The sequence below is a fragment of the Arachis duranensis genome, chromosome 1, assembly GCF_000817695.3.
Source record: "Arachis duranensis cultivar V14167 chromosome 1, aradu.V14167.gnm2.J7QH, whole genome shotgun sequence".
Classification (NCBI taxonomy): domain Eukaryota; kingdom Viridiplantae; phylum Streptophyta; class Magnoliopsida; order Fabales; family Fabaceae; genus Arachis; species Arachis duranensis.
This window is the reverse complement of record NC_029772.3, coordinates 7,834,547-7,853,882: the sequence shown is the minus strand read 5'-3', so window position 1 is coordinate 7,853,882 and position 19,336 is coordinate 7,834,547. Positions and strand designations below refer to the sequence as shown.

The following is a 19,336-nucleotide window of genomic DNA, read 5'->3' as shown; positions in this document are numbered from 1 at the left end:
CTTCACATATTAATTTATATATTCTTTTAGCTAGAAATCCAACAACTAGACTAATCAAATCTGCTATAGTAAACTAATCATAAGAGACAAATACTTAAAATTAATAATAAAATAATCAAACATATTATAATAAAATAATATTTTTACATTAAAATTATAAAAATTATCAAATACCAAATATATAATTTATATGTTTGTTAACTAGTGATTAAATTTTAATACGCACTCAACACAATTATTATATATAATGAGTTAATGACTAATGAACCACTTACACACGATTGATTTTTGGTGTGTAATTAATTTATAATAATAATTTTGCAAGTAATTATGAATGTTTCTTTTTTTTATGTAAGCATTTGTTAACCATTTAAGGAGAGCATAGTCCATAGATATGACATTGACATTGACTTAGCAAAGGATTTTATTTTTATATTATTATTATTATTATTTAAAAAATACTATTTACACATCAAAATTAATTACTAAAAAAAATAATGGTTATTATTATGATAAAATACTCAGGTCAAGTGCACGCATAAATAATTTAACTTATTTAACTAAATTTTAATCAAATTATTAAATTCGTGACTGAAGCTGAATTTCTACCTATTATTATATATTATATATTCATGATTGAATAATCATGTTTTGGCAGGCAGAGGTATGTGAATGTGGTGCGCATGGTGCTTCTTCGTCGTCGTCTTCTTCTTCTTCTTCTCATCATTTCACTGACAACGCAACACAACTAACCACCTCACTCCTTCATTCATTCATCCTTCCATGGACGCCAATAATTCGGCTTCAGATCCCAACATCACGAGCCCGTTGCTATCCAAGCACCATCCTCATCATCCTCCTGCCTCCTCCGCCGCCGAGAACGGTGGCCGGAGATCTCGTCTTAGTCGCCGCAACTCCGTCAACTCCCTCAGAACCGCTTTTCTCTCCAAGATTCCTGACAAGGTCCGATCTTCCCTCGACGCCGAGTCGCTCTCCAACCTTAATCTCTCTCTCTCCACCGCCTTAACTCCAGGTTTCTCTCTCTCTCATATATATATGTCCATGCATATGATTTAGAAAATGTTAAAGTTATTTTATCAGTTTCACTTTTTTTTCTTTTTAGTTTTTACTTTACAAAATTCTGTTCTGTTTTTGGTTACTTTTTAGGTTGCAAACTTATAAAAAACACTGGAATTTAAAGCAAAAAGCATTTGAATTTAGCTAAAAAGTGTCTAAAGATATTAGTTGAGGAGATAATGATGTAATATTTTTATATTTTTTATGTATATGTAATAAAAATGTTAAAAGAAAATGATTTATTTTTAATAACTTTTAGTAAAAGTTTTTCATTTATAGTGCTTTTAATTAGTGTTCTTGGTACAATTGTGGAGTAAGGAAAACTTTGCAAGTTGAAAGAGAAAGGTAGAGATACACATGTCAATCAAGTTTTGAAGTTTATATCATGAACTTAGCTTGAACCTGAATGGTAGAATTCTAGCATGGTTCCGCATATTTAGCTCTTTTTCTGATGAGAGGGTAGGTATTAGTCTTAGATATTGAAAATTTGGACAAATAAAAGGGGACAAAGTCATAGGTTTGGTGTTCAATTTCAGACAGAATAATTTCTTTTTGTCAGAAACTTAATAATTAGAATGAAAGTTTGTGTTATTGCATATGATGCTATGCTCAGAACACATTTAATGTTACCAATTTGTGAAAGGTACAAGTACAGTATCACTTATCTCTTCTTTTGGCATTTTCTGTGCGGCATTATGTATTTATGTTGTCAATATTTATGCACACTTTTCTTCAAGCTAAGTATCTCTATTAGATGTATAGATTACTAATGATAATTTAGAATCATTAATGGGACAAAGATTAGTGTTGCCTTCTGTCATTAAGTGCCATGTTTTGTCAGCAAAGAGAGGTTCAAGATGTTAGCAGCTTTAATTTGTCCAACTATAAGATTAAGTTATCTTATGATAGCATATATGAAACTTAATTAAGTGCTGTAAATCTGTTCTTGAATGACATTCTTTTTAGTATTTATCTATTTATGTGTTTAATTTTACTTTGAACTAAGATTGTACAATGTTTATAGGGGAGAAAGAGTATTATGAAAAGCAAATTGCTACTCTCAAATCATTTGATGAAGTCGATGCCATAGTGGCATCTGACAGCAACATTATTGAGGACACTGATGATGAGGAACAGCTTCAACAAGAAAGAGCTATGAGGATTTCCAATTATGCAAACATAGTTCTATTGATACTAAAGGTGATATTTTATTTGATACTGCTAAGTATGTATAATGTATTCATTCATTTATCATTCCAATGACATGTTTTAGAATTTGAACCATTATTTATATATATAACCTATGATCTTAATTAAGAGGATTCACTTCAAACTAATAGTTAAATTTGTAATGCTATATACATGATACAAAATTGGCTATTTGGTCCATGATACATGTTACAGATTTCAAACAAAGAAGTTATACTTATTTAAACGTTAATTAGATCCTTTTACATGTTTTTTTGTTTTTGTTTCTCTTGATGAAAATCCTTGAGTTGAAATGGAACAGCTAATATGAATTTTCCATACATAGATTTATGCCACAGTGAGGAGTGGATCATTAGCTATTGCAGCATCAACATTGGACTCTCTGCTTGATCTCATGGCAGGTGGAATACTTTGGTTTACTCACCTCTCAATGAAGAACATAAATATCTACAAATATCCAATTGGAAAGTTGAGGGTGCAGCCAGTTGGCATAATTATCTTTGCTGCTGTCATGGCAACACTTGGTGTGTCAAACTCACTCCTATTCCTAGCTTCCATACTGTTCATTCTGCTGTTAGTCTGTTGCTCGCTTAATTTTACATCATATTACATGCATCAATTTTTTCTCTGCTATCTCCCGTGTCTGTTTTTCCCTCTATCCCACGTTATCCGTCACCTTGGAAAATATGGTACATTCAAAATTTAATGCTTTTGGATACAAATCGTATCAAGATATATTGAGTTTTGAATATGCCTAATTTTCTAAGTGACCAATAATTTGGGATGGAGACAGTACAATCTAGAGATTATATCCTCTTGTAAATTTCTCTCTTGTTTCACTTTTATGCATCGCTGTCACTTTTTGATATATTCTTGGATCAATGTAAATTGTATCCATATACCGAAAAGTGCTAATGATAGATAAAAGAAAACAGAGGGAGTAATGTTAAACAGAATTTCTACAATGGATAGGCTTTCTTATTTTTGCTGAAATAAAGGAAAGCATTAAAATCTGGAATATAAATGGTGACACAGGTTATAGGATGACATAACCATAGACCAGAGGAACAATGTGAGGGAGAATAATGCTGCAGCCAGCAGACACTGTCTCTGGTCTGAGTTCATTTTTATACCACACATACCATTCTTTCTCCTCAAAGGATTTGTTACTCTTGAGCTTTTTCTCATTCTCAAATCATAGAACTTGAATAGTAGAACATAGTTTTGCTAATGAAGTGCAAGATAAAAAGTGAACTAAGAACATATTTGAGTATAGATTATTTCAAATGTTAATTCTCTAAATCTTTCATGATTCATGTTAGGCTCCTAGTTTTCTTCAAAACTTGTTCTTGTGGTTTGTTTTAGTTTCATAAAAAATTGTTCACTCAAGAATGCTAAAAAAATTTTGCTACAGGCTTTCAGGTGTTAATCACAGCTCTAGAAGAACTAATACGAAATACTCCTAATGACAGGATGACTGAAGAACAATTGATCTGGTTGTATTCTATTATGATATTTGCATCGGTGGTGAAGCTTTTCCTCTGGCTTTACTGTAGAACATCACGGAACAAGATTGTCCGTGCCTATGCGGATGTATGGATAATTCTTTCGGATATTTGATTTGTTTTATCATAATAGCCTTGATTCTTGAACCATGCCAAAATAATGGCAAAATTTCAGGATCACCACTTTGATGTTGTGACAAATGTGGTTGGACTAGTTGCAGCTGTTCTTGGTGATAAGTTTTACTGGTGGATTGATCCAATTGGCGCTATTTTACTTGCACTTTACACCATTACAAATTGGTCCCGCACTGTTATGGAAAATGCAGGTAATTCAATCTACTATAACCTTATTAGAACTTCAAGTAGCAAAATATTCTCATTTGACAAAACTATAAGAGGAGCACTTGCAACAAAATCTAGTGTTGCCAAGGAAGCACTGGCCTAATTAATCCTTAATAGTAGTTTTTTTCATTCGAAAATGTGGTGGCATCTATGATAAATGACTTTGTAAGACTAGATCAATTTAATTTTAGTAAATCAGCAAGCTTTATCTTTCACTACCTAATCCTTAGCCTTGTTTGTAAATGAAGATGTTTTAATTTCTGATTCTGAATGACTTCTCCTTCAGTTTCCCTAGTGGGACAATCTGCCCCACCTGAATTTTTACAGAAGCTAACATATCTTGTTATAAGACATCCTCAAGTTAAGCGAGTTGACACTGTCCGCGCATACACATTTGGTGTTCTATATTTTGTGGAGGTATGCTGCAAGCTCTCTGTTCCCTTTTTTTGGTACATTCTTGGATCAATGAATCTTCAGATAAATCATAAATGCAAGCACCCCCAAGTTCTTAGGTTATTTAATTGTGATTTCTCTATTAGTACTGATGTAATTCCTATAGAATTTCTAACCACCTTTTCTGCATATAAAAGAGTTCACTAATGTTATGCACTTAAAATAATATATGTATGGTACTTCTAATTGCTAAGTAGACCTTAGAGTTTGTGAAAGTAAAGCTATTACTGGAAACAGGTTGATATTGAACTGCCAGAGGAATTGCCATTGAAAGAAGCACATGCCATTGGAGAGACACTACAGATAAAGCTCGAGAAGCTTCCAGAAGTCGAGCGCGCATTCGTTCATCTAGACTTCGAATGCGAACACAAACCGGAGCACTCGGTTCTCGTCAAGCTGCCCAACAATCAGTCTTGAGCCGATTTTCATGTTCTATGTATACCATATTCATAGTTGTGTAAGTTGTAATTTTTGAGTTTTAATGCAAAAAAGAGGATCACACTCTTTTTTGGTTATATGAAAAATCTCAAATCTCAAATCTATCTCTGGTTATGATATATATGGAAACCATGCTTTTTGGCACCTTCCAAAACAATCTTAAACCAACAACATTTTCCAATTATTCCATCAAAGTTCATTGAAGTGATGATTAAACTTGCAACGTTATGAAATGGTATATTGGAGATTAATTTGGAAAATTGCATGTTTAGTGTATTAAGAAATTTCATGAAGAGCGAGCATTGTTTAGTTGATTTGTCATTGTTGGCAATCTGAATGAAAAATGCTATTATGAAACGTCCACTTTATGATATTACAATGCTACTTCAAGTTTGTAGTGTCATCTTATAAGAAATATTTTCTTATAAACAGCAAGAAAATGAAAGTTGAAAGTGAATGGTAAGAACTATTGGATGAGATAAAAATTCTAAAATTTAACTATTTGTTTATTATTATAAAAACGATAAATTTAGATGATATGAAAGAATCTTTGCATAAATCTGAGTGTTCCATGGGTGTATTACTGTATTTGGCGGCTTAGAGGTTAACTTTGTCTTGTTAGCCAGCACTGCCACAAGATCACGGGTAGGAAGAATTGTATTTGTATTTGTATTTGTCATCTTTAGGTGGCATATATTAATAAAAAATGTTTAAGTGTCCAAATTTTTTGAGTAACAAAGTTTAAGCAAATTGTTAAAAGTAAAAGGAAAAGTATAGGGTATCAACATATTATCTGCCAACTTTTGCCAACTCTTATTTATATTTGTGTTTTATGGAAGTACGTTCGTAGATGTGTCTAATAATTAATATATTTTAAATACATATATAAAGAGACACATCCAGAAAATATATCTATAAAGACATTTCTATTAAACACAATTATAAAAAAGACATTTTTATTAGACACATCTACGAACATACTTCCATGAAACACAATTATAAATAAGAGTTGGTAGAAGTTGGTAGATACGCTGTTGATAACGTAGCGGAACCGAAAGTAAAAATCTGTTGGCGTGCCATTTTCCTCTTCTTTAACTATTATTGTTGGCGTGCCATTTTCCTCTTCTTTAACTATTATTGTTGCGGCTTCTTTTTCTTCTTTTTCTTCTTAGGTTCCTTCTTTTAATGTTGTCATCATCGTTACTACCATCACTGTTTGCTGTCATTACAGTTGTCTTTCTTCTTAATATTATTATTTAATTTTTTTCTCTTTTTATCTTTCTCATCCTCTTTTATTATCATTATTATCGTCCTTATCGTTTTCATTATTTTCTTTTTCTCTTATAAATATTCAGAAAATTAAAGTATATAAATTTTGATGCACAACACATAAATTTTGGTACACAACACATAAATTTTAGTATACAATATAAATTTTTGAAGGAACACATACTCAAAATATTAACCTCAATCAATAAAATACGCACAACACGTAAATTTTAATATACAACACAAACATCTTATTGCATAACATAGAATTTTTTATATGTAGCATAAAGATTTTTGGAGGATTACATATCAAAAACATTGACTTACCCAACTAACAAAATATTTATAGCAAAAATTTGTACTATATGCAAAAATTTGTGTGCTATGTACAAAAATTTTGGTGTTATATCCATAAATTTGTGTTATGTGCAAAATTTTGTGTGTTATGCTTTGAAAATTTATGCTACGTCAATAACTTTTTGTGTTTTTTAACAAAAATTTGGGTGCTTCAAAAAGCACGGAAAAAAAGTAGTGACGCACGTATTTTTTTCACTAGACTTTTAACTAATTTAATTAAACTTGATTTAAAAAAAACTTATACATATAGCATCACTTTATATTAATTAGCCAATTCTATTATGTTTTTTTATTTAGTGTCTAATTTTTATTTAATTTATTTTTTATAATAAATTTTAAATATTTAAAATTTTTAAATTTAAAATTAATTATTTTTTTAATAATTAAACAATAATTTTTATACATCATAGTAAATACCGTATAAATTTCTTAATAGATAACGATAATAATATAAGCCTAAACATTTAATATTGAAAAATGTTAATTGTACACCAAAATCAGTCATAAAAATCAGTTACCAATGTATTTGTGTATAAATACATGTGTGGTTCAATTTATTTTCAATGTGTATTTATATTTTAACATGTATTTTATTCTGATAGCTAATTTTGCTGACTGATTTTGGTGTACATGTAGCATAACCCTTTAATATTATATGACGAAGAAAGTACAACAAAGACAACAAGCTTATAATAATCCCTTTCATATTTAAGCTGAAATAGGAAAGTTAAATCAGCAAATAATCATATTGGTAGTAGACAAAATGGAGATAAACCTCAATGTAGTCGTCGAAGTTGCATTCGAGCTTCATAGTAGTTCTTGAACTTAAAAATTCCTCAAATTCATCCCCAAACTTGCACTCCGGAACCCAAAGTTGTCCTTCCGGCAATTTCTGGCCAGCTGGCGCAACCGAAAAGCTGATTTGGCAAGCTTCGTGATACGTGGACGTTACAGAAACGTCGCCGTTTTGGCTGTAGCGCCAAGATGACATGAAACGACATCGTTTCACACTGAATACGTCCCTCCCTCAACGTTTCAATAACGTATTGTCTCCCTCCTCTCAAAACACGAAACAAACACAACACAGAGTGAGGTTTCTTCTTCTCCGATATAGTCACCAATGGCGCATGTGCGATTGCATTAACCGCACCGATTTCAGTGGAAGACTTAGGCTCTAGAGCATCGCTGTTGTCATCTCCTTCATACACAAAGTCGGGAAGGTTGGTTTCTCTGAAAGAGGTAAGCCAAAAATGAAAAAAAAATGTGGTTCATCTGTTTTTTGATATTGTTATTAATGTAATATTCACAAAAGTTCAGGCCGTTTTTTTTCGAATGTAATCGGTGGGTATGAACGCGTTTGTTTTGTGCTCTGTGCTATGGTTTGATCAGAACTGACTTTCGTAGTGGTTTGTCCAAGAAAATCATAGAGTGGGAGTGTTTCTGGTGTTTTAATGATATCAAAACTTGTTCTTTATGTGTTAGGGTTTACTACACTTAGTTGTGGAGTTTTCAAATTATTAATGTGTTTCAAGACAATGACTCTGATCAATAAATTTTTTAAACAGAGTTTACATGATCACACTAGAACTAAAGATCTTTTGAGAGTTGAAATTTTTTGTAGCTCACCATTGGTTTGTATCTCATTCGGGATATCCATGTTAATCTTGTTAAACGAACTTAATGTGTGATGATAATGGATTCTGAATTTGACTGATTTACCTAACTCCTTTTCTTTATATTGGGTTGGTTTAGTTAAACTGAATGTAATATGTAATGCTGTTTAGCTAAACTGAATGTGTGATGATAATGGATTCTTGCATACATATGGTACAATAAAATTACATTCAGATTCTTTTGTGTTAATTTTAATTATAAAGTAAGTTTTGTAATTGCTAATCAAGTTAACTTAGCTATTGGAATAGTCAAGTTGTTTGATGAATTTTGTTTGGACTAGTGGATTAGTTTTTGGATAAGGTATATAAATTTTAATGGTTTGATCCATCAAGATTGAAGTTAGTGTCTAGAGAACTGCTATCCTTAATTACATCAAAATAATGTTCTTGATTTCACACTTTCTCAACACAGCTAAATCTGATTTCTTGATGTGACATCAATAATGTTTATTCCTTTCTTATTAGTGAACAATAATTGATTATTCTATCCTTTCATATTTTCAATCTATTACTAGTAGTGATGTCTGATTTCAAATAATGGGTGTGATCAATGATTTTTTTTAAAAAAATTGGTAGATGGGTGATCCGTTGATTACCATTATATTTCACCATGGAGGGTCGTTTATCACAAAGGCTGATGGAAGTATGTCTTACAACGGTGGAGAGATTTCTGAGTTACCAGACATTGATACAGACACACTGGATGTATTTTTCATCCGAGACTATCACAAGAAAATTGGGTATGACAAGATTAGCCAAACTAGGTGGCTGGTGCCTAATCGGCCTTTGCAAACTGGTTTAAGAGCAATAGCAGATGATAAGGAGCTTATGGAGATGTGTTACCTGGCTCAGCAGAACAAGGGGGTTATTCATGTGTACTACGAACATGGAGTATCTGAACCTGTGTATATTGAGGAAGCAGAACCAGTGGCATCTAAAGGCAAGGAGCTGATGCTGATACCAACCATTTTTCCCACCCCAAAATCCACCACCAACCCAATTTCCACCACAACAGAACCCATTCCCACCACAATAGCACCAATTCCCATCACAACACCATGCACTCCAACTTCTGAGCCAAAAAAGCCAGTTGATATATCAAAACCAAAGGAGCCAGCTGCTTCAGTTTCTGCTGGTAACCAAAACATACCAGAAAAAATTTCTCCTCAACCCACTACAAGTCTTGGACCTAAGCCCAATCCACCACCAAAAACAATGGCCCAACCCAGTAAAACCAAACCCAAAATCCCACAAAAAGGGCCTAACCAACTGCAATTCCTAAACCTTGATCCAAAGGAAAAGAAACCAAGAAAGCTAAACCAAAGAGAAGTTATAAGAATGTAAAAATAGCAGCAGCATGTGGAAGAAGGCCACTGACAAGAGCTACTGCTACTGGAAATATTGCATTGCAAGAACAATTCGTAATGGAAAATAGGCCAAAACAGCCTATGTTGCTTTGTCTAGTTCAGAATAATCCTCAGACAACCATGATAGTGATGATAGTGCAGAGGATGAACCATATAGGCCTGGTGCTGATGAGGTGTCCAATGAAGAAGAGTTGCCTCTGGATAGATCAGCAGCAAAGACTAATGTGAAACTGAGTAGTAGGACAGCCAAGAAACTTACAAAAAGAAATAAGGCTGTTATGGTTGAAGAAGATGGTCCTGTTTGTGCAGACTCAGATTCTGATGATGATGAAATCATTTTTGGACCAATTCCTAAGTTTGGATCATCAGTTGCTCCTTATCACGATGTGCAGGATGATGCTTATAATGATTTTGATGGTGGAGACTCATGGTACTCGAAAGAAATGAAGACTCCTCCGAACTCTGATGATGAGTTGGAGGAAGTTGATTCAGATGACGTATTCCCTGCGTTTAGAGAAGGAGGGAGGTTTGGATAACTTAGGTTAGAGGTTGGAATGACATTCACTACAAAAATGGAGTTCAAAGAGGCTGTGTGTGAATATTGCATACAAGAGGGTAGAAGGATTTGGTTTAAGAAGAACGATAACGTGAGGATGAGAGCTGTGTATAAGGATGATAGCTGTGGCTGGCTTGTGTATGCTTCTAATAATACTGAGAACAATTGCTGGCAGATCAAGATGTTTATGGATGACCACACCTGTGCAAGAGAGACCAAAAACAGACTAGCTAATAGGAAGTGGCTAGCCTGCAAATTGGTGAAGAAGCTAAGAAAATATCCGAATTTGAGACACTCCGAGGCTGCACAATATTTTAAGACTAAATGTGATTTAGATATAAACAAGTCTTCACTGACCAGGGCCTTAGGAGATGCTAGATCTGTTGTGTACGGTGATGCAGCTGCCCAATATGGCATGGTGAGGGATTATGGGCTGACACTGCTGAAGAGCAATCCAAGCTCCACTGTCACAGTTGGTGTTATACCTCAGCCCAACCTTTATGATGATCCAATATTTGAGAAGATGTATGTTTGTTTGGAGGGATGTAAAAAGGATTTCTGGCTGGTTGCAGACCCCTCATAGGCTTGGATGGAGCTTTTCTGAAGACCCGACATGGTGGTCAGATCCTGTCTGCTATTGGCCAAGATGCAAACAACCATATATATGTGATTGCCTATGCAATTGTCCTTGTTGAGAACACTGAAAATTGGAGATGGTTCTTGAAATTACTTCATCAAGACTTAGGGGATTATAAGAAGAGCAAGCTGTGTTTTATCTCAGATATGCAAAAGGTATGCAATATTTTTTACTTATTAAGTGTGAATCTGTTGTTACTTATTAGCTATTAGCTATTGGGTGTGCTTCAACATGTTGTTTATAAACTGGGCTGCTATGTATACATGGTGAATTATTCCTGGGCTGATAACATGCTGCATAATGTTCTGTTCTGTTTGTATTGATAACATGTTGCATAATGTTCTGTTCTGTTTATATGTTACAGGGACTAGTCTGATGTCACTTACGTAAGTGTAGGGACGAGTTTGATGTCACTTACACAAGTTTAGGGACTAGTTTGATGTCACTTATACAAATGTAGGGAGTAACTTGGTGCTCGAAAACAAGTATCTGACACCCTTTTTTAACCTGAAACAGGGCCTTATAAATGCAGATAAGGAGGTTTTCCCAGATGTCTATCACAGATTCTGTGTTTGGCATCTGTGGAAGAACTTCAATAAGCAATGGAAGGATCTCCAACTTAGAGGGCTACTATGGGATTGTGCAAAGTGTACTAGCCAAGATGGCTTCCTTGAAATCTTCAAAAAGATTGAAAGGGTTAATAAGAAAGCCTGGGAGTATTTGAACAAGTGGCCTAGAGACTCTTGGAGCTGGGTATTCTTCAGTAATGCACCTAAGATAGACAACATTTGCAACAATGCATGTGAAGTCTTCAACTCTAGGATCAAAGATGCTAGAGCTAAGCCTATTATCACACTCTTGGAAGAAGTCAGAATGTATGCAATGAGGTCGATAGCTAGGAACAAGGTGAAGCTGAATTCGAACACTGGAGTTTTACCTCCTATACAGTGTAGCAGGTTAGAAAAAATACGGAAGGAATAAAAAAGTTGGGTCCTGATGTGGTCTGGTGATGCAGATTATGAGAAGTTCGAAGTTCATGGCTGGCCGACCAACATGGTTGTGGACTTGGGAAAGAGGCTCTGGTAGGGTGGCAAACGGGCCTAAATCCGCCGGGTCAGCCTGCGTAACCCGCCAAAAAAGGCAGGTTGGGCTGAAAATTTGGGACCACCAAAAGACAAAAGCCCGCCTAACCCGCACCGCTTAAACCGTGGACTTTGGCGGGGCGGGGCAGGCTTCCCCGATGGGCTGAGGCATTTTTTTTTAAGGGTTGAGCCTGATTGTTTTAGCCCATAACCCATTAACCTTAACCCCGACCCGACCCAACTCCCCAATGAAACCCTACTGAATCCCTAATTTCAATTCCAGATTTGCAGCTTCTTCGACCTCAAACCTCAATCCTCACCGTCACTCTCAGTCTCTCACTCGGTCACTCCCTCGGTCGTCAACACAGAGGACAGAGCTTCAGCCTTCAACCTTCAGCTTCTCCAGTCTCCAGTCTCCACTCTCCTCCCATAGACCATAGTCAATCTCACTCAAGACCTCAGCCCTCATGCTCGCTGACTTGGAGTTCCATGATTCTGTTGACCTCAGCCCTTCCATCGACCTCAGCACTTCCATCGACCTCAGCCCTCACGCTCGCTGAGTCGGAGTTCCGTCCTCACCCCTGACGCTCGCTGAGTCTCAGCCACTGTCGATCTTTGGTCCTCGTGGGTTCTAGTCACCGCTGCTGCTCCATCTAGCCATCGTCGCTGATGGTCTCGGTCCTGGGCTCATGGGTCTTGTCCTCTCGTTGCTGGTCTTGCTCTCTGGGTCTCCTTGTCTGTCTTCATCGCCATGACACGGCTGCTCCTCGCCTCCTCTGTCCTGGTCCTCGCATCCTCTGGTTAGTTTTCTGGCCTAGGATTTGAGATAAGAGATTTAGGTTTGTTTGTTGTGTTTTGTGTTATTTGATATAGGTAAATTAGAGTTTATGGTTGATAATGGTTATTTGATTATATCTGATGCAGATTCAGAAATTGTTTGTTATTTTTTGTGTTGTTTGATAATGGTTTTGTTTTGATTATGGTTGATAATGGTTTATATTTGGTTCAATCTAATACAGATTCAGAAATTGTTTGCTATTTTTTGTGTTGTTTTATAATGGTTGAGTTTTGATTATGGTTGATATTTGGTTCAATCTAATGCAAATTCAGAAATTATTTGCTGTTTTTTGTGTTGTTTGATAATGGTTGAGTTTTGATTATGGTTGATAATGGTCGATATTTGGTTGGATTGGATCTGATGTAGACTCAGAAATTGTTTGCTATTTTTTGTGTTGTTTGATAATGGCCGAGTTTTGATTATGGTTGATAATGGTCGATATTTGGTTGGATTGGATCTGATGCATATTCAGAAATTGTTTGATGTTTTTTGTGTGGTTTGCTAATGGTTTATTTTGATTAAATCAGATGAGTTGATACTTGTTTTATTTCAGATTCATATAAACAATTTATGTTTGCTTTTGTTTCAGAAAATATGAATTTTGAAACTGTGGATAACCTTGTTACTGCTGGAGTTGGTTCTGAGGCTACTCCGGTCGAGGTTGATGAACCTAGTTCGAAAAGGCTGAGACCAGCAACATCCGATGTTTGGAATTTTTTCAAAAAGCTCGGTCCAGATAAGGCTGGAGTAGAACGTTCTGAGTGTAAAGGATGCAAGAAGGTGTTTAAAACTAGAGGTAAGCGATATGGCACTTCTACTCTAAAACGACATCTTGATAGTTGTACTCAAATTAAGCATGAAGATATTGGTCAGACTATAGCAGAATTGCAACTTAAAATGGTTTCACTTAAGATTGATTCAGGAGTGGCTAGAGATATGTTTGCTTCTTATGTAGTTGCTGGGGATAAGCCATTCAATATGGTTGATGATAAGAGATTTAGAAATTGGGTGAAATATATTAGTCCAACTTTGAAACTTCCTTCTAGGAATACGGTTAAGGCTGACATAGTGAAAGTTCACAAGAGAGAAGCTGCGAAACTTAAAAAAATTTAGTTTCCATTCCAAATAGAATTTGCTTAACATCTGATCTTTGTACTTCCAGTACCAATGAGGGGTTTATATGTTTGACTACACATTTTGTTGATGAGAACTGGAAATTACATAGTAAAATTCTTAATTTTTGTCATATGCCTCCTCCTCACACATAATTTGAGTTGTCTTCTAAAATCTTTACGCTTTTGACTGAGTGAAAAATTGATAAAAATATTTTTTCCATTACTTTGGATAATGCTTCTTCTAATGATACTTGTGTTGAACACTTGAAAAGTACTTTGGATGTGCATGGTTCATTGTTGTGTGGTGGTGAATTCTTTCATGTTCGTTGCTCTGCTCATATTTTAAATCTTATTGTCCAAGATGGAATAAAAATATGTGGTGATGCGGTGCATAAGATTAGAGAGTCTATTAAGTATCTGAGAAAATCTAAAAGTCGAATGGTTAAGTTTAAAGAATGTTTTGAAGATATTGAGGGACTTGAATATACGACTGCATTATGTTTAGATGTTCCTACTAGGTGGAATTCACTTTATGCAATGCTTGCAAGTGCTTTTCCATATAAGAAAGCTTTTGAAATGTATAAAGTAAAAGAAGCTGGATTTAGGGAGTATTGTCTTTCATCAGATGAGTGGAGAAGAACTGAAAAGATATGTGATTTCTTGTTACCATTTTACGAAACTACCAAGTTGATGTCAGGAACTTCTTACCCAACATCCAACTTGTATTTTTTACAACTTTGACAAATTCAGCTTATTTTAATGAATAGTTTGAAGAATGATGAAGTGCTTATAAGGAACATGAGAGAAAAAATGATGATTAAGTTTAAGAAATATTGGGAGGAATACAGTGTTGTTCTTGCATTTGGGCAGTTCTTGATCCTAGATTTAAACTCAACACTTTGGTTCATTGCTATAATAAGATTGATCCTATTAGTGCTAAAGACAAAGTGGAGCTTGTGAAGAGTAAGTTATACAAGCTCTTTGAGGTTTATGACCACAATTCCTCTACAACTGTAGAGAGTTCTTCCCAACTTTCAAGTAATTTTTCTCAAGCAACATCTTCTGCAATTGGAACTCAGCTTATTAAAATTATTGGTGTAAGTATTTTTATCTACTTGGTTATATGTATTTTTTTTATGCTTTTTGATTCATATATTGTTTGCAATGCAAATGATTTGATGTCCCGTAATCAAGAAGCTGAAGTGAAAAGTGGAAAGAACCAACTTGATATTTATTTGAGTGAGGCAACATTATTTTGCAATGATGCAATCATTGATGTTTTGGAATGGTGGAAAGACAACCATCATCGTTTTCCAACACTATCACTAATGGCACGAGATTTGTTGAGCATTCCTATTACTACCGTGGCTTCAGAATCTGCATTTAGCATGGGTTCTCATATTTTGAATAAGTATAAAAGTTGTTTGTTGCCAGATAATGTTGAAGTGGTGATTTACACCAGAAATTGGATACGTGGATATGATGATTTTGGTATAATTATATTTATGACATACATACTTGAGTGATTTTGAACATTATTATGTACTATTTTTCTAATATATTTATTTACTTTTTTCTAGAGGAAGATAAAGATGAGGAAGATATTGCAAAAGGAGAAGGCTATTCTTCAGGAGTTGGTTCCAATGATGTTATTGACTTACATGAAGATGAAGATGAAAATTAAGTGTTTCAATTATGTTTAATTTGCTTTGAAGACTATTTATAATTATGTTTTTGGATTTTGGATTATATTTATTTTGTCTATGGGACTATTTATAACTATGTTTTTGTATTTTGGATTATGTTTATCTAATTAGGGGGCGGGCTAGGATTTTGGGACCGCCTGAATAGGCGGGGCGGGACGGACTTCCCCGCCTGCCACCCCTAGGCTCTGCACATGTGGTTTCTGGCAACTGAGTGCTAATATTGTTTACATTCATTGTTTTAGTCTTATTATCATTTATCATTATCAACCTTTGTTGTAGGCTTACTGTTGTTGTCTTCGTTGTTGTGTGAATGCTGTTTAGGGATGCCATGTGTGCATGCGTGTACTGCACTGGCAAGGGTTGGTAAGAGACCAGAGGAGTTTTGTCATCTGTAGTTGACCATGGAAGCATATAATAACACATATGCCTTCCATATCAATCCAATTCTAGGTCAAGCATTATGAAAAAAGTCACCATATAACAGACCACAGGCTCAAAAATTTAGAAACAGGCCAGGACCACTTAAGAAAAAAAGAAGAAAAGATGCAGATGATGAGCCAAGTGGGAGTAAGAAGTTGAAGACCAAGATGAAAAGAATTTATAAAATAGGTCGATGTCGTCGTTGTGGCGAAGCAGGACACACCAAAAGGAACTGTCCAAAGAGAACTGCTGCTAATGGTGGTGAAGGTCAGGCCAACTCTGCTCCCCCTGTCCCACAAGTCCCAACTGAAATCAGTCTTGACCAAAGTGAACCACCCTTGGAAACAACTGATGACTCTCAACAGGTTCACAAACTTACATGACTTTTAATTTATTATATTCACATCCTTAACTAGTTTACTAACTATCTCACATGTATTCGCTGATAGATTTTACCCTCACCGGTTAGGCTGCCAAAGCTCCCTCTAAAAAGAAAGTTCGCCAAGCATTATGAAAAAACAGCTTCAGAGAGTATCAATCCACCAGCAACCACCCCACCTGCTGCTACCCCACTAGGAAGCAGTCATACAGCAAGGAATTCTCCACCTAACCCTATGCAAGGTGCAACACAGGGGACTGCTACAAGGCTTAAAAACTTCATGAAGTTTGTGCCCAACTCTGGATTCAAGGCATCCAGACACAAAAAATGAAGATTAGAATTATTATGTTTAGGGACACACGCTGTTTTTGTGTATCTATTTTGCTGAAGTTGTTTACCATGTATGCTTTCTTAAATGTTGTCCTACTGTTTTAGTATTTAAATTTTATCAGGTTAATATGTTAACAACTTTGATATACTTGGTGTTTTGGCTCTATAATGCCTTTTTTAAATGAAACATTACCAATATGAATTATGACTTTATTGAATTGAGTTTTGTCAGCTTTTTGGTTATATTTTGTTCTCTGTTACAGACTTAAGAGTAATTCAAATCCTATTCATTTTCATTTCATTGAACAGAAGTGCAAGAACAGAAGTATGCAAAATCAAACACTTTAATTTGCATTTCTTTCAAATAAAAGGACAGGAACAAGTACATGAACAACATATGCATATACCATGCATGTCATTTGTTTTTTGCTAGACATAGTTGACCCTGTTGTTTATCCAACTTTAATAAAAGAACACCAACTACAATCAGCAGCATGAACACAAACATCAAAATTTTCCCCATTTTTAGAACCTTAATTTCAGCCTCGAATTTACCAAATTTCCAAGCAATCTTCATCTTCCAGTCTTCATCATCAACTGAATGTCATGTTCTATCATCACATGCTATGACATCTTCTTCCAAAACTTTATCAACCCACAAAAACAATCCACGCCATTTCTTACCCACAGTCTGCACAGCCGAGAAAATTGAATCAGCAAAATTTATATCCATATATACAGCAATCAACAACAATAGTACTTACATTGTAGTTTAGGCAACCCAGGAACGGTCTCCTGGATTTGAATCCGTCCCTGACCAGCGCAGCACTGGTCTCGACTCACAGGCACACCATTCTGGCAAACGAGCTTCTCTGTTTCTGTTCATTCTCCTCATGATACTTTCAAATGATCGTGGGTTGTTTGAGCTTCCAGCTGCATTACTCGCGCTTGCCATAGCCTTTGGGCTTCAACGATGGAGAAGACAAAAACACACAACTGAAGAGAAGAGAACAGAGTGAGCAATGTAGGCTTCAAATTTGGGAATTAGGATTTTAACTTCAATTGAGGGACCAAATTTATTCGAGAGAGTTTACTCTGTCACATCAACTAGTCGTTATAACGCCCACGTGTCAAGAAGCTTGCCAAATCAGCTTTTTGATTGCGCCAGCTGACCAGAAATTGCCGGAAGGACAACTTTGAGTCCCAGAGTGCAAGTTCGGGGATGAATTTAGAGAACTTTTAAGTTCATGAACTACTATGAGGCTCAAGTGTAACTTTAGGGACTATATTGAGACTTATCTCAGACAAAATGTCATATATATACACGTACATTATTTTATATGTTTTTATTATATATTTTATAATCAATATGTAATTTTACAAATGACGATTTAGTAACTAATTTTAAATATTTACGTAACATGAAAAGAGAAAATGTATAAAGGTTCTTGTCATTTTAATTTTACGTACGTCAGGTTATGCCCATAGTTATTCTTTTTTCAGATTTATTATGCGAACATTTTTTGCGCATCATGATATATAAATGTTTTTTTTTGTTTTGGTGTCTATTATATAACTGGTGAATAGTTACTTAAACCCATCGAATTATTTGTAGAACCTTCATGAAATATCGAATCATTTGTGCACTTAAAGAAGCATAAACATGCGCAACTACATTTCCAATTCATCTTGAAAGAAAACTGGATGCAAATACAATAATTCATAGTTTCATAAATTAAACAAAATGAAGACCCTGAACACAGTTTTATTCTTCTAATTACAGTCATACTTTCATAAATCAAACAAAATGAAGACCCTTAACCCCAGTTTATTCTTATAATTACATTAAATACCGTGGTCAATAGGAACACCTATTCACCAGGTAAGGGAAAATGAACATGAGCCACATGTTCAAATGGCCTAAGCACTAGCAGTAGCTGGCAAGAAAGCTTTTCCTAATTTATAACAACTATATTAGATGTACACCAAAATCAGCCACCAATATAAAATATATATTAAAATATAAAATACATATTAAAAATAAGTTAAATTACATATATATTTATACATAAATACTTGGTGACTGATTTTGGTGGTTAATTTTGGAGTGCAAATAATATTTTTGTAGTTTATAATTTATCAGGGTGGAAACGAACCTTGGCATTGACACCATCAGGCACAATTCTGTTCTCAGACTTTAACTTCAAATACTCTGTTCGGTTGAACTTTGTAAATCCCCTGAAAATTGGAAAAGAATTACTAAGCAAGCAAGCATTTCCAATAAATACAAAGGGTAAAAAATGAGCATACACACTGAAAAATAGAAACCCCATGTTCTTCCAGTTGGAAAAATTTTATCATCCATCATTAACATTTTTCTTTGCATAACTTGTTCAACTAACCAAGTTGACATGTAGCAAATTTAACAATTCTTGAAGTGATACAAATTATGAAGACACATAAACTCACAATAAAATCTAGTATTAGCAATAACAAGGCTAGCAATTTGTATAGAATCAAAATTGCAAGAATAGCAACAAACTTGCAGTAGTAGAAATGCAACCAAAAAGTTAAAAAGCTCAC

General features: G+C 34.8%; 3 protein-coding genes across 3 annotated transcripts in view; 2 read left to right on the top strand and 1 right to left on the bottom strand.

The window, feature by feature from the left end:
• Positions 1-642: 642 nt before the first annotated feature.
• On the top strand, positions 643-5,232 carry LOC107474143 (metal tolerance protein 4). Its single transcript, XM_016093744.3, has 7 exons — positions 643-1,033; positions 2,102-2,277; positions 2,612-2,810; positions 3,701-3,879; positions 3,967-4,117; positions 4,420-4,550; positions 4,824-5,232. The coding sequence occupies exons 1-7, from the start codon at positions 784-786 to the stop codon at positions 5,001-5,003; spliced, it is 1,266 nt and encodes a 421-aa protein (XP_015949230.1). The 5' UTR covers positions 643-783; the 3' UTR covers positions 5,004-5,232.
• A 5,030-nt stretch (positions 5,233-10,262) lies between these two features.
• LOC127747465 (uncharacterized) lies at positions 10,263-12,398 on the top strand. Its single transcript, XM_052261380.1, has 6 exons — positions 10,263-10,771; positions 10,819-11,038; positions 11,248-11,253; positions 11,400-11,789; positions 11,899-12,027; positions 12,249-12,398. The coding sequence occupies exons 1-6, from the start codon at positions 10,263-10,265 to the stop codon at positions 12,396-12,398; spliced, it is 1,404 nt and encodes a 467-aa protein (XP_052117340.1).
• Positions 12,399-18,867: 6,469 nt separating this feature from the next.
• Positions 18,868-19,336, bottom strand: part of LOC107474152 (60S ribosomal protein L10) — a 1,743-nt gene continuing 1,274 nt past the window's right edge. The window contains exon 4 of the mRNA XM_052261378.1: positions 18,868-19,101. Coding sequence (XP_052117338.1) covers positions 18,883-19,101 — 219 coding nt within the window. The 3' untranslated portion in view covers positions 18,868-18,882. The remainder of the gene's footprint in view (positions 19,102-19,336) is intronic.

Coding starts and splice junctions, on each gene's coding strand:
- LOC107474143 (XM_016093744.3), top strand. CDS start 784: ATGGACGCCAATAATTCGGCTTCAGATCCCAACATCACGAGCCCGTTG. Junction 3,880..3,966: donor TTGTCCGTGCCTATGCGGAT/GTATGGATAATT, acceptor GCAAAATTTCAG/GATCACCACTTTGATGTTGT. Junction 4,551..4,823: donor GTGTTCTATATTTTGTGGAG/GTATGCTGCAAG, acceptor TACTGGAAACAG/GTTGATATTGAACTGCCAGA.
- LOC127747465 (XM_052261380.1), top strand. CDS start 10,263: ATGGAGTTCAAAGAGGCTGTGTGTGAATATTGCATACAAGAGGGTAGA. Junction 10,772..10,818: donor GATCCAATATTTGAGAAGAT/GTATGTTTGTTT, acceptor GGCTGGTTGCAG/ACCCCTCATAGGCTTGGATG. Junction 11,790..11,898: donor GGTCGATAGCTAGGAACAAG/GTGAAGCTGAAT, acceptor CTGGTGATGCAG/ATTATGAGAAGTTCGAAGTT.